Consider the following 12,972-nt stretch of genomic DNA (forward strand, 5'->3'; position numbering starts at 1 on the left):
CAGCCATTTATAAAAGAATCCCTTGTTCTGCATATTGTTGAGGAGGAACAGATTAAAAGGGGCCGAGGAATAGAAATAGGAATAGTTTCACTGAACACTGACTTCATCTAAATGCATCTGCATGTCACCTGCACATGTCACCTGCATGTCATGTGCAGGTGACATAAACCCAACTTATAGTTCTTATAGTATCCCATCAAACCTGCATGAAGAAACATACAGTATCCACCTGTTCAAAACAAACACCAAACGCTTATATGATAATGTTTCCAAAGAACAAATCCGAGAGGGACGTCAACAATCGCTGATTAGATGAAATATTGAAAGGCTCCAGTTCGGGGAACAACACTGATGACAGAACCTTTCTCTCCTGAGAAGTGTGACATTGAGGCGGGTTTAAAATCAGTTTTTATAATGAGCTAATAAATTACGTTAAAAGAAACATGGTCTTGTGATCATCCGAAGCGCTCCACGGTTGACAGGTCGAAGTGAAGATGAATCGCTCGTGTCTTTGTTCTGCGCTGGATGGCGAGGCGAAGACGCCCGGGAGGGTTTTCCTCCAGCTGTTCGAGCTGAAGTGAATGAAGTAAAGCAGCCCGAGAGACGCTGACGGAGGGCGCGAGTGGTGATGATGGAAGGCAGGCGGAGCGAGAGGCACATCGCTGCGTGGCAAAGGAACAAAGAGTGGCGAGAGCGCCGAAGGCCCGAATAATCCCACTGCAGAATACTTGATGTTGTTCTCGAGTGATGTCATAGCCTCATATTTTGGCATTAGTCAAAGCATGTCAATTTTTGATGGAAGCGTGCTGATTATCCACAGAGAGCGTCGCCCTTGTGACAAAAAAAAAGAGACCTTGTTAATAGGAAGCTTTGGACCAATCTTTCTCATCTGCATTTTGGGGGGTTTTCAGAGCTATTGGTTCTATTGGTCAATCCGACAGTCGTGAGGTTTGGATGATGAGCGGAACCATTGAATCAGGAGACACTGAAGAAGCACATTCAAAACTCTTAAAAGATATGCAAACACTGCCGAGCTGAAGCCCTGAGGGGGGAGTGCTGGGCTTTGAAGCCAATTGTCCCAGTGGCCAAACTGATAATTTAAAACTTCTATTGGGCTCGAGCTAAAGATAAAACATTTACAACCCCTTGGTAGGAAAAGTTTAATATTTCCTATTTTAATCATTATACCTACAATTTCTAAAGTACACTAATGGCCAAAACCAGATTTTTATTCCATTTTGGGTCATGTATTTCTCGCCCCACCGGTTCATCGTGCCTATTTTAGTGATGATAAATGTATTAACTAGTCACCAGTAATAGTCATAAAATGGTCGGCCAGTCGAGATTGTACCGAGGCTGGGAATGCCTCCGACACCCTAGGACACCACATGCCGGTAAATTGGGCGGAAATTAGTTTTCTCTTGCAAGATGAGCTCATTCTGAAACTGGGTGACCACTTCCAAAGTGAGACACACGATTTAGGAAGTTGTGTCATGTGGTACGGACAAATTTGTGGACTTTGATGATGATGGGAGGAAGGATGGATAGTAAACAGACTCATGTGATTCTCTCCACACCCACCATGGAAAAGGGTCAATTATTCAACTTACTATTACATGTGAATCTCCTACAATGTCACACATGTCATTTTTTCCCATCGCACACTTCCAGAAGGGAAATCAAATGCTAAAAAGTGATCAGCTGCCATCATTTTAATTTTCACAATAATTCATAGAGATCAAAATGTTTGCTACAGAGAAACGTATGTTAATACCAATAGAAATATTAGTTTCATTTTACAAATATGTATTTAAGTGTCGTATAAAAAGTAGCTTAAACACACAAAAAACTTGGACTTCCACGTGAGTCAGGTGCTGAGAAGACAGGCTTTGTGCCTACTAAGGCTAATTGCCTTTTTTATTTGAATAAACGAGTCTTCCTGTCATCTTATCTTCTGTGACTGGATAAACCGTTTCATCTATTTTACATGGGGCAGTATAATTGATTTCTGCCTGAGCTGGGGGAGAACTGGATAGTCTTCAATGGCAAGATATGCTGATGCTAAAGGAATTGTGTGCCAGTGTTTGAGCCTCTTTGTCCCACAATGTCCTTTTGTAAGAAAGTGGATCAAGGAGCCAAAAGTCTGGTGCTGAAAGTTTAAAGTTAACTTTATCATAGTCCATGTGAATTATTCCTGATCCTGGAAACGAACACTGAACCTCTGTCAGAAGGAGTGACATGAGCAGGAAGCTTGCTTTGAGGTCACGTTAAGAGAGGTTAAATGAAGAGGACGTTTCTTCTCGGAGCGCCAGCAGCTCGCGGGTTTGTAGACGAGGAAAAACCGGCCGCATCTGGTCGTGTCAGTCAAATTTCATGCTAATAGCTTCAGTGACATTTTGTGCTGTTGTTGCTTGTGAAAATTGGAAATTACAAACATGCTAGTTGCGTTTCCGTCTCAGTGCACCGTCTCATGCTTAATATCAAAAGGTTAATAGACAATATGTAAATTATCCCCGGGGTGAGGTAAAAAACTCATTTGTATTCTTCAAAGCTCTTAATGAAACAGAAATCCATCCATGTGTGATGTTTTCATTCATGCACACGTTGCTTTATTATCAGAAGCTCTACTGTAAGAATGTCCCATTGGTGCAGCCAAATAGTTATGACACAAAATCTCTATTTAGTGTGACTGCGTGTGCAGCAAATCAATGAGGGAACTGTTTTCACGCCATGCTAACGTATCACATTATATTGGAGAGAATGCCGGAGAAAAAGGAAGGTGAGATACACGCGGAAGTGAAATTGCCTTGTGATGAAACGCCATCTTCTCTGTCGCAAAAGGTCTCTCCACTTTTAACAAGGACCGAATAAGCTTCTCAAGTGCAGCACAGTCCGCCAAGAACAAGACAACCAACTCCCAGCGGCTCCTTATCGGAAAACACTTTAGCTTTCACTTTTTGACCTCGTGGGCCACTTCAGACCGAGGAAGTTTTTGAATGCGGTGTTGCTTTGTGGAATGTATTTTGTTCCTTCAAAAGAGACTTCTTATATTTCAGAAAAAGGGTTCGTACTGTTTTTCAGCTGTCATTTCCCGGTTAGCGCAGCTGAAGCCAGTGGGCACATTTCTTCCACGTCTGTTACTTGAGAGTCCTCAATAATGCGTGCCTTTTGTTTTCAAGCACAATATAATGCCCAAGTTGCTGTAACCAATCTTAGACTGAAAAATATGGATTGTTTGGATTTGGTTTCCAATGATTGGTGACACAAAGGTTTAGCTGATTGGCAAAAACCCTTATTGCTCGGAGCTTTGGCCTCTATTTTCTTCCAGCAAACTAAGCTCGAAAAGCCTCCAAATAGAAAATATTGACAAAGATTCCAAACCGCAGTGGGATTGCTCAAAAAGGAGAAGTCGTCTACCTCCCGATTCGGCAGTCAGAGAGGGTTCAAACCAGGCAGCAGTGTTTGTGAAATCCTAGCCGGGCGTGTAGCATCTAATGGCTTAATGTGCGTCTTCATAAGAGGAGCTTTAAAGTCACGGAGCGGTTTGTCTGACCTGAAATCCAGTGCCGGGGCTCCGGCTCGGACTTCACCTGTCACTAACTTAAAGAAAACGCCTGCTAACCGTTGCTAACGATCCACTTATGCAGCAGCCCTGTCAGTGCGGTTGACACGTTTACTCCTGCTAGTTTATTAACAGCAATGAGATTTCAGGCTTGTGCGAACATAAAAACAAACTCAAGTGTTCAGGCTAATTAACATATATTGATTAATGAAACATGAGTGTCGGTGCCTTCTGCTACGATTTGTTGAATTATTTACTCTGGAGCTCTTTTTCCTTCCATCTGCATCGACTATTTTCATTATTTTTCTAACTAAATCACTTTAAATCACACGCCGTCTGATTACATCACTAAATTATTTTTATCTAACTTTCTTTAGAAATGCCTTTGACATTAGTGCGTCATATTTATTGCCAACTGGAGGGTTCAATGGAGTAACAATAATACAGTATTTGCATGGATTCTACCAGCTTGAATTCTTTAAATCTCAACCTCCCAACAATCAAAATAATATAAATTTACTAGGCAATAAGTTTTCTGACTCTGGAGACGCATGATATTGCATTTAATAATCCAACCGCACTCGCTGGCAGTTAAAACGATTCCTTTGTTTTTTAAATGTCAGGTTTTAGGAAACACTGTTTAAGACTTTCGGTTTTAATGGTGTTTAAAGTGACGATGGTAATCTGAATTGTGAGGTTTTTCCACGACCAACGTGCAGGTAAATGCAGGACGTCACCTTTCTCCCTCATAAGTCATTGAGGCCCCTAATGCACACGCAGAATGAATGGAAGGATGTTTTAGAAGCATGCACACGTCCTCCACCACGCTTCCATATAACTGCTTTATTAGGTGATATATTGCTTGTCGGGCCGGAGTGAATGTTAAGTGTGATAGATTCACCAAGCCCCACTAGTGATGGACCCACTGGTGTGAACACATCCGCCGATTGGATCAGCAGCATGTTGAGACTATTTTACTTAATTATTAGGATTTGCCCGCTATTTAGTCAGCAGGGAAATCCTATTTTATGATTTAGAGAAAGATATTATTAGAAATAAAAGTGAGTTGGACGAGGAGCTAATGGAAAGCTACGTGAGCCTTCAAACTAACCCACTTCGTCTCCTGTGAAGCACGGAAAGAATACGCGTGACTGAGGGCTGTGATTTAAAACACACACACACACACACACACACACACACACACACACGCATTCACGGTAACAACAGTGTGCACGTCTCCTCCGCAGATGAGCAGAGGTGTGTGTAATGTTTGTCTGTATAAAAATGCAGAGAATTACTCCACCTTTGACTCCAATAACCAATTTTGGCTCCATATCATCTCGTTATCGCCACGTATTAATGAAAGCAGAAGGTGGATTCACAGCTCTGCCAATGGTGAGAATTACAGTTGTTTTTCTATGACAATTTTTCACAACGTTTCGTCTGTCAGGTTAACGTGTCTAAAATGCACGTGCGTGGGTTTTCTAGAGGGCGATTCTGGAAGATCTCTTCTTCTATGGCCAAGATTTGAAAGTCACACCGCAATGTGCAAAACTGTATGTCACAAAAAAAAAAAAGGTACAAGAAAACCATACTGGCTCTTAGTTATACTTATAAAAGTAGGTATGAAACTAATACCTAATTGTTATTCACCCTCAATCGCCTTACCTCCTCGCGTTGCCTATTAGGTGGCTTGCTGACTCTTTTTTTTTTCCTGTCAAAGGCCAAATGTTGACACCGAGGTATGGTAATTTACCAAAGGCAAATGGGCCCTTGTGCCTCCATTTTTAAGGAGACGAATGCATTGAGCCTTCTTCAACCACAAAGGGTGAAACAATAAAGCTGTTAACAAAGGGTACATCCAGCAGCAGAATGTTTTATAGGTTCATTATCAATGTGTTCAGCCTCACTAGCTGTCACATCAGCAATGCCCTTCACTCGACAGCAGACCTGCAGCAAACCAGTAATGCAAAACATTTAGCTATTAGAAGAAGTTGTATAATGAAGGTATTTGCTCGCACAATGCAATCATCCCATGTCAACAAAAGGGATAACGTGCATTGTTTTGCACAATGAGGTGAAGCGCTAGCTCGGAGTGACTATTTGTGAAAGGTCTGCATTTCATTAGGCTACATTTCCCCAAATCATAACACACCTGCAGCCAGCCGGGCTGTCGCAGTGAAATGTGGGACATTGAGTGTTTATTGTTAATCCAACGAAGATATGGAAGTGCAATGGTGGATCAGTAGAGTACTCATTTAATGCAACGTTTGAATCTACAAAGTCTTTGTCAGATAAACACCCACGTGAACAATAAGAATCAAATAAAAAGCTTGAGACCGGCAGCTACACCTTCAATTAAGACATTGACGGATACAAGACATCATCCAATAAGCCAAAACAATTCACCATGCACAGATAAAACTTGCAAAGTCCCAAAGAAATGACAAAAAGAGCATTCATCGATCTTTCATAAACAGTATAAACTTTAAATAGATGCTTTATTCTACAGTTGTAAGCATATGTTAAGGTTTATTAATGCATTTGTCAAAAACAAAGCTGCTCCCGTGGGCCCTGATAGGTAGAGCAGCGTGTAAGCTTACAGTTTTAAAACAGACAACCAATGGAGCCACTGACTAACTTGATCTCTGACCTCAACATGGTGCCCATTTTTCCTTTTTTCCCCTTCTTTTGAATGGGAATAACATGCACAACTAATTTGTCCTATTTGGTTTGCTTACAGATCAGGAATCAAACCCGAGCCGTGAAACGTGTCCCTCTTTTGTTCTTGGGCCCTTTTGGATTCACTTTTGTCGGTTGGCTGTAAATTGAAGATTTTTCTCATTGTTATCTAGTGTCATTGAAGGGAAGCTGTGTTTCTTGCGAGCCTCGACAAATACTTTTCCCAATAATAAACCGTTCTTTACGCAGTTAATTAAACATAGGATTAATCATTCTTTTTTAGAATCTCCTGTTTACATACTTATATACTTGGATGATCTTCAAGTAGTTTTAACTTGTGACTCTGAATCCAAAAGGGCTTGCAAACACTTGTTGTCCAATACTCCCGATAATATACTTGAATTATAAATATCAGATTTACTTTTGTCATGTCTCTTGACATGTTATCAACTGCTGCAGAGAATCCAATCAACGCTTCGAACACCCAGACATGGAAAGCGTACGTGTTTGCACGTGTGTTGGCCTCTTCTGTGAAGTGCACCCGAAGAGCGCGGCCTCTCGTGACTTATCGTTCACCAGGCAAACTGCGTCCTCCTCTTGGAAGGAAGCAGAGACACTGAGAGGGCCGGAAGATGGTGGCGAGCGCAAACCTTGAGAAGCTCAGGCAGAAGCGACCCTGACATTAGAGAGCAACGTCAAGAGTAACACGTGTGAATTGACGAGGATTCATCAAAATGAATGTGCACTGCTTAATGCTCCGTCACGTTCTGCCGGGGCCTCGAGAGGTTGCTGGAATTCATTTGGACATCATGGTGATGGGAGCATTGATCTGCAGTCTCATTTCATTTCATGGTAATACCACAAGTGCACTCAACAAATATCATGTGTCAGTAATGATAGAAATATTCTCACTGAGGATTTTCAATAAGTTTTGAACTAGATTTAATCTCCCACTTCTAGAACAAAATAAATACTTTAAGCCTTTATTGCACAGCTTATCTGAATGTTAAATTCATTGAGCAAAACATACTTTGATTTCATTTAACGCGGACAAACCCTCAATTGTTTTTGGAGCTCTGCGGTATCTATAGAGCGAGGAAACTGTTTCCCACATGAACATGACACGCTGTAGATACAGACTGAATGTAGCAGCAAACAGACGCACATACAGTAAACCACGGTGATGTTTGTTCAGCAAAATTGAAGTTATGATCAGCTTTCAGCACTGCTGTGTAAATATCTGCTGCAGTTTCTTTGTTTGACACTGATACGATTCCTTTCTCTTTTTTTTCAACTGTGCCTTACAACAAAAGGTGATTCAGTCAGAGTGGCAGCTAGCAGCATAATAAAAATGTATCCTACTGGTATAATTTATCATAATACACGGATATATTTATGAGATTTTTCAAAAGGAATCTACCGTATTTTAACACGTAACGAGAAAAAAGTTGCGGTTTTCAAAAAATATATTCTGCATATGATGTTTATGATCTGAGCTGTTACTCGCATTAAGTCTTTGTGTGGAATATGTACACGTAAATACCATCCACAAAGAAATCCTACAACCTATCACATTGCTTACAAATAGGATTTTTTTATGGCACATGTTAATGATTTTATAAAGGGGCATAAAGTTGGATTTCTTTTCCATCTTTCAAAATAAAATCTTGTTCTAATGAAACCTTTTTTGTGTCTCACTTGGTTTGAGTTTTAAATCCACGGGAATAAAGGTTAATGTATTCTTTAACGGTTGTCATTTTAAATCTTAACCAATGACTAAACTTTGATTTATTTTGTAACTTTTTCTTGCACATCTTATTTGTCCACGAGTCCCAAACAACTATAGCGTGTGTTGCACTCTTACTATTTTATACTCTCGTACTTTTTCAGAAATCCATATCCAAAAACACACATGAGCAACATTTACGACCGGCAGCATCTGAAGCGCACAAGTTTATGGAAAGCTTTCTTGAAGTCCTCATTGGACATTGTGTATATGATCGGGTTTATGAGCGAGTTCAGATACCCCAACCAGGTGAAAAAGTCAAACAGTTCGGGATTAAAACACGTGTCACAGGTGGCCACCACCAATGTGTAAATGAAAAACGGCAGCCAGCAAACGATGTAAGCACCGAGGATTATGCCCAACGTCTTGGTCGCCTTCCTCTCTCTGGCTGCCGAGATGCGCTTTTTGTCCAACAGCGCGTCGGACACGGTCACTTTCACGTGGTTCTCGCTGGTCGAAGACCCCGTGTCGCTGGACGGCGTGTCGTGTCTCGCGCACTGCAGGGAGGTCGTGGACGCCACGGACCCGGGCGAGTTGGTGACCAGGTGCGCCGAGGTGAGCCTCTTCCCCCCCAACTTCTTGGGCGACTGCTTCAGGATCCGCTTCCGGGCCTCGACGTAAATCCGTCCGTAGAGCACGATGAGCAGCAGCGTGGGGATGTAGAAAGCCCCGAAGGTGGAGTAGATGGTGTAGAAAATGTGATCCGTGTTGACGTTGCAGCTCGTCAGCTCGTCCGCCTTCACCTGCCGCCAGAAGAGCGGCGGCAGGGAGATGGAGATGGCGATGACCCAGGCCGTGGCCACCATCGCCGCTGCGCGCCCCGGCGTGCGCTTTTTGGAGTACTCCACCGCGTCCGTGATGGCCCAGTACCTGTCCAGCGCGATTACGCACAGGTGCAGGATGGACGCCGTGCAGCACGTTATGTCTGAGGAGAGCCAGATGTCGCACACAATTTGCCCCAGCGTCCAGGTGTGGATGACCGTGTAGAGGACGCAGATGGGCATCACCAGAATGGACACCAGCAGGTCGGTGACGGCCAGAGAGGCGATCAGAAAGTTCGCAGGGGTTTGCAGTTTCTTCGACTGGGAGATTGTCGCGATGACGAACGCGTTAGATGAAGTGGTGGCGAGTGTGAAGACGGAGAGAATCACCGCCAGGCTGAGCTGAGCGGCGAGACTCTCCGCGCTCACGGGCACAAGCGAAGAGGCCGCGGTGCCGTTCGTGGCGTTCACCGGCGGAGTCGGCTCGACTTGACCGGAGCGCTCCATCACTTTTATGTCATACTTTGAGGTTTCCTTCCGCGATGTCTTGACTTTTAGGGCGTCCTTTCTCCCAACGGACGTCTCCTTGAGCGTGCCATCCGACCCAGTTAGGTGGCGTATTCAGTCTGATTCCTAACAGTGATTCCTCTCAATCTCATGTTTCCTTCTACTTCAGGTTTGAATGCGCAGGTGGCAAATTGTGGAGGCGAATATCCATCCCTCGCCATTCAAACTTTTCCTTGTTGTAGCCATAAAAAGAAAACTTCTCAGACGTTGTAAAACAAAACGCGAGACGAAAAGGGGGATGCGCAGAGCGTTCTGATGTCCCAACATCTGGGGAAGGGGGGGGGGGTGTCACAGATAATCCGCGTGTAGGGCAGATGTTTTCCAGAGCGCTTTTCCCCCAGACCCCCTGTGGTTGAATGGTGAGCCAACCCAAAGTCTCACTTTTATACACACTGTGACATCAACGAGCAGCACTCACCATCACAGCCTGGTCTCTCTCTCTCTCTCTCTCTCTCTAACAGGAGGCTATCTGCTGGGTCATAGTGCCCAGTGACTCTCATCTGTCACTGTGCATGCCCCCAAAATAATGGCTTTTCTGTCACGGGATGCAAAATGAGCCTTTCTGAAGGGCTCATACGCTGTACAAAGGGTTCTGTTGACGATACTTCACTGACTCAATGTGAGGGAGAACTACCAATGAGTCAATAACATTAAAGTCATCAATAAAGCATCACGACTACTGTACGAAGAAGAAAACACTGCTTGTCGTACACAACGTTGCTAATGTGCTGGAGCTAAGTGCTTATTTCAAGGCATTCGCAGACTCAAATCTGTACCAAAAAGGGGGCTTCCTGTCAGAGACCTCCAAGCAATGAACGGGTAGCACCTCAATATAGCAACACAAAAAGTTTAAGGAACAGCACTTGAATGGACCCGATGCAGAACACTTGTGTCAATCAGGAAGTGGGATGAAGGGGATTCCATCCTGCTTGAAGGTTCTACTATAGAGAAGGTTAACAAACAATTAGCAGCCAACAAGAGGCCTATCACACAGGAGGAAAACGTTGGCCAAACACAATCATTCTGATGTATTTGTTCACTGAACAGAACATGCTTTAAAGCCTTCTACACAATCTGTTGGGAGAATGCTGAAATACAGTAAGATGCTCTGCATGCCGCTGTTCTCGGCGGTCACATTAACCTTTGTCGTGAACTTCAGACAGAGAAAAAAAACTGGCAAGCGCATTTCATGTTTCAAAGAGTTCAGCATCATTCGGGGTTTAATGTAGCGTGAAGGTATCTGGCTGAGGTGCAAATTAACGATGCATTCGTGTGAACTGGTCGCATTTTTAACGAAGAACCTATGACACGAAAAGGTGACGGACAATCAAAGTCTCTAAACAGCGTGTGCTGCTGGGCCCATCTAGTTAATGTCACCCTGGGATAACAGTATTAAAGGCTCGTCCCCTGAATACAGATGTATGTCTGTGGCACAAGGCGTCTGTGTGAATTATTGGCAGTTTGTACTGCAAAGCACATTACACTCAAAATACTAAAATAATCCATAAATCAAATATAAATACCTTTGGAAGGCACATGAGCAATTTCTCACCCAGATAATTACTTTTCAGCGGAGACGGATGCCAACTTTGTATTTTAAACTGAATATATTGTATAATTTGTTCAACACAAAACGTTATTTAAGTCAGTGACAAAACACACACATTTCTCTGTGTCCGAGCTCGGCAGCTCGTGGTGGCGAGGCGGTACTCGGGGACACTGACCCTCCCGCTCGGGTTCACGGTCGCACCCCTTGACTGGCGATGACTCGTGCTCCACTAATGCATTGGTACACCGACAACATTACCACCATTTACACAAAAACACATGCGCCATCCCGCCATCCGAGATGGGGGTTCCTGTGTGAAATGGTTGCCGGGAGAGTGACCCGGTTCCGTGGCAGCGGCAGTGGCAGCGGCAGCGGCAGTGGCAGCGTGGGGGCCATTTCTGTGACTTTCTGTTATCTACACTCATCACACAACACATTGCAGCACAGCGGCCGGCTACATCCAATCTCACACTGGCCCTGAAGGTCCTATTTTTAGTCGGATAATAAGGTATCCAGCAAGCTTTAAAGGCAAAGCATTACACCACCTACACGCACAGGACCATGTGGTTTAGCAAAACCATTTTTTTCCCATAGGTGATGTTGCATGAATAATGAAACAAATGGGTACTCACAGCATTTCAAGTAGGAGCATGCGAACACATCCAAACTGAAGAGGTCAAGTGCTCAGCTGAAATAAACACATCATTAGCTCTACTTGTATACAAGTCTGAAGGCCTGTGGTGTCAAAATAATGTTTGTTTATGTCATAAACTGAGTTCCCCAGATAAAAGTTGACATGAATTACACATGATAATCAGACCTTTAATAAGCTCAAGCTGATTCAAAATTACAACTAACAACTAAAGCTTAGATGCCTCTTTAAACTGGATATCTGCCTCTTTGTGTTTACATGTAAACTGTGATGTAAATATATATGAGACGGGCGGTTAATATAGTTGGAATTCAATACAATCTGTAGATCTGCATTGTGGGATGTCTGAGATCAGCATGGTGCCTTGTATCCCGGTTTGGGTTGAAAGATGCTAAAACTCAACGAGATGAGAGAGACTGCAGAGTCGAGTGATTGTTCCCTGTGTGGAAAATGTCACATTAAATTATATTAGCAGGAATTTGAGATTGCTCTGAGTTTCTACAAACACCTCAGTTACACTATTACACCGTCTCTGACTGGCGTTTAATCAGCACCGCTTTTAACACGTGTTTGTGGTGACCTTCTAGTTATTGTGCTCGTCTATTTCTATCCTTTACTGACAGCTGCAGACACTGTGACCAAATGGGGCAAACCCCGAATCAGGGCAGATCCCTTGTTAGACGATTCAACCCTCTCTCTCCACATACCAAAACGCACCGCTGCGGGAAAAGGCTCCTTCTCCTTCAAGAGTTTACGCAACGAGGCACGTGACAAAGGGCCGAGCGCGGCAGCGAGGTCAGCCCTGTTTGGAAGTGTTCCACGTGTACAGCTGTGTCGCTGCGGAAAGACTGCATTAAAGAGTATGTTTCTTGTTTGACACATTACATACATACATACATATATATACACATCTGAAGGTTGCAAATAAAAAGACTTCACCGAGAGTTGTGTCCATAGGTTAGTTCTATATAGGTTAAGGCCATTTGCGATAGCATAACTCTTCTGTTTATTTACAATATATTACAAACAAACCTTTTTTTTTATTTTGGGATTACCATGAATGCACTTTGCATTTAGGATGCTTGGGAATTTTCCAAGAAAGCTCTGTGGCCAAATTGCATTGTGGGTAATGTAGGACCCTGGTTTAAAGTAGCAAAAAGAATAAATAAGACAATATTGCTGGTTCTGCTACAACAAATTTTTCCGGAGCGGTGCATCTTGAGTCAAAGGTCTAGCAGTGCAGTAGAGGATAACATGCACCTGTTTCTCTTGTGTTTCCCCGTCTCTTTGTACGTGTTGTGCTCGCGGATCCCTTCCTGGCTCCCTCCCAGCTCCTGATTACAGCTCATTCACCTCACCTGTCCACTCCGCACAACTGGCTTCCATTTCCTCCTCAACTGGAGAGCAGATCTA

At 43.4% G+C, this 12,972-nt stretch overlaps 1 protein-coding gene across 1 annotated transcript; it reads right to left on the reverse strand.

The window, feature by feature from the left end:
* Window positions 1-5,806: 5,806 nt before the first annotated feature.
* Window positions 5,807-9,802, reverse strand: htr1b (5-hydroxytryptamine (serotonin) receptor 1B). The gene has a single exon (XM_040200382.2). It carries the CDS (start codon window positions 9,296-9,298, stop codon window positions 8,168-8,170), a length of 1,131 nt encoding a protein of 376 aa, XP_040056316.1. The 5' UTR covers window positions 9,299-9,802; the 3' UTR covers window positions 5,807-8,167.
* Window positions 9,803-12,972: the final 3,170 nt, after the last annotated feature.

Source organism: Gasterosteus aculeatus, chromosome 15, assembly GCF_964276395.1.
Source record: "Gasterosteus aculeatus chromosome 15, fGasAcu3.hap1.1, whole genome shotgun sequence".
Taxonomy (NCBI): Eukaryota; Metazoa; Chordata; class Actinopteri; order Perciformes; family Gasterosteidae; genus Gasterosteus; species Gasterosteus aculeatus.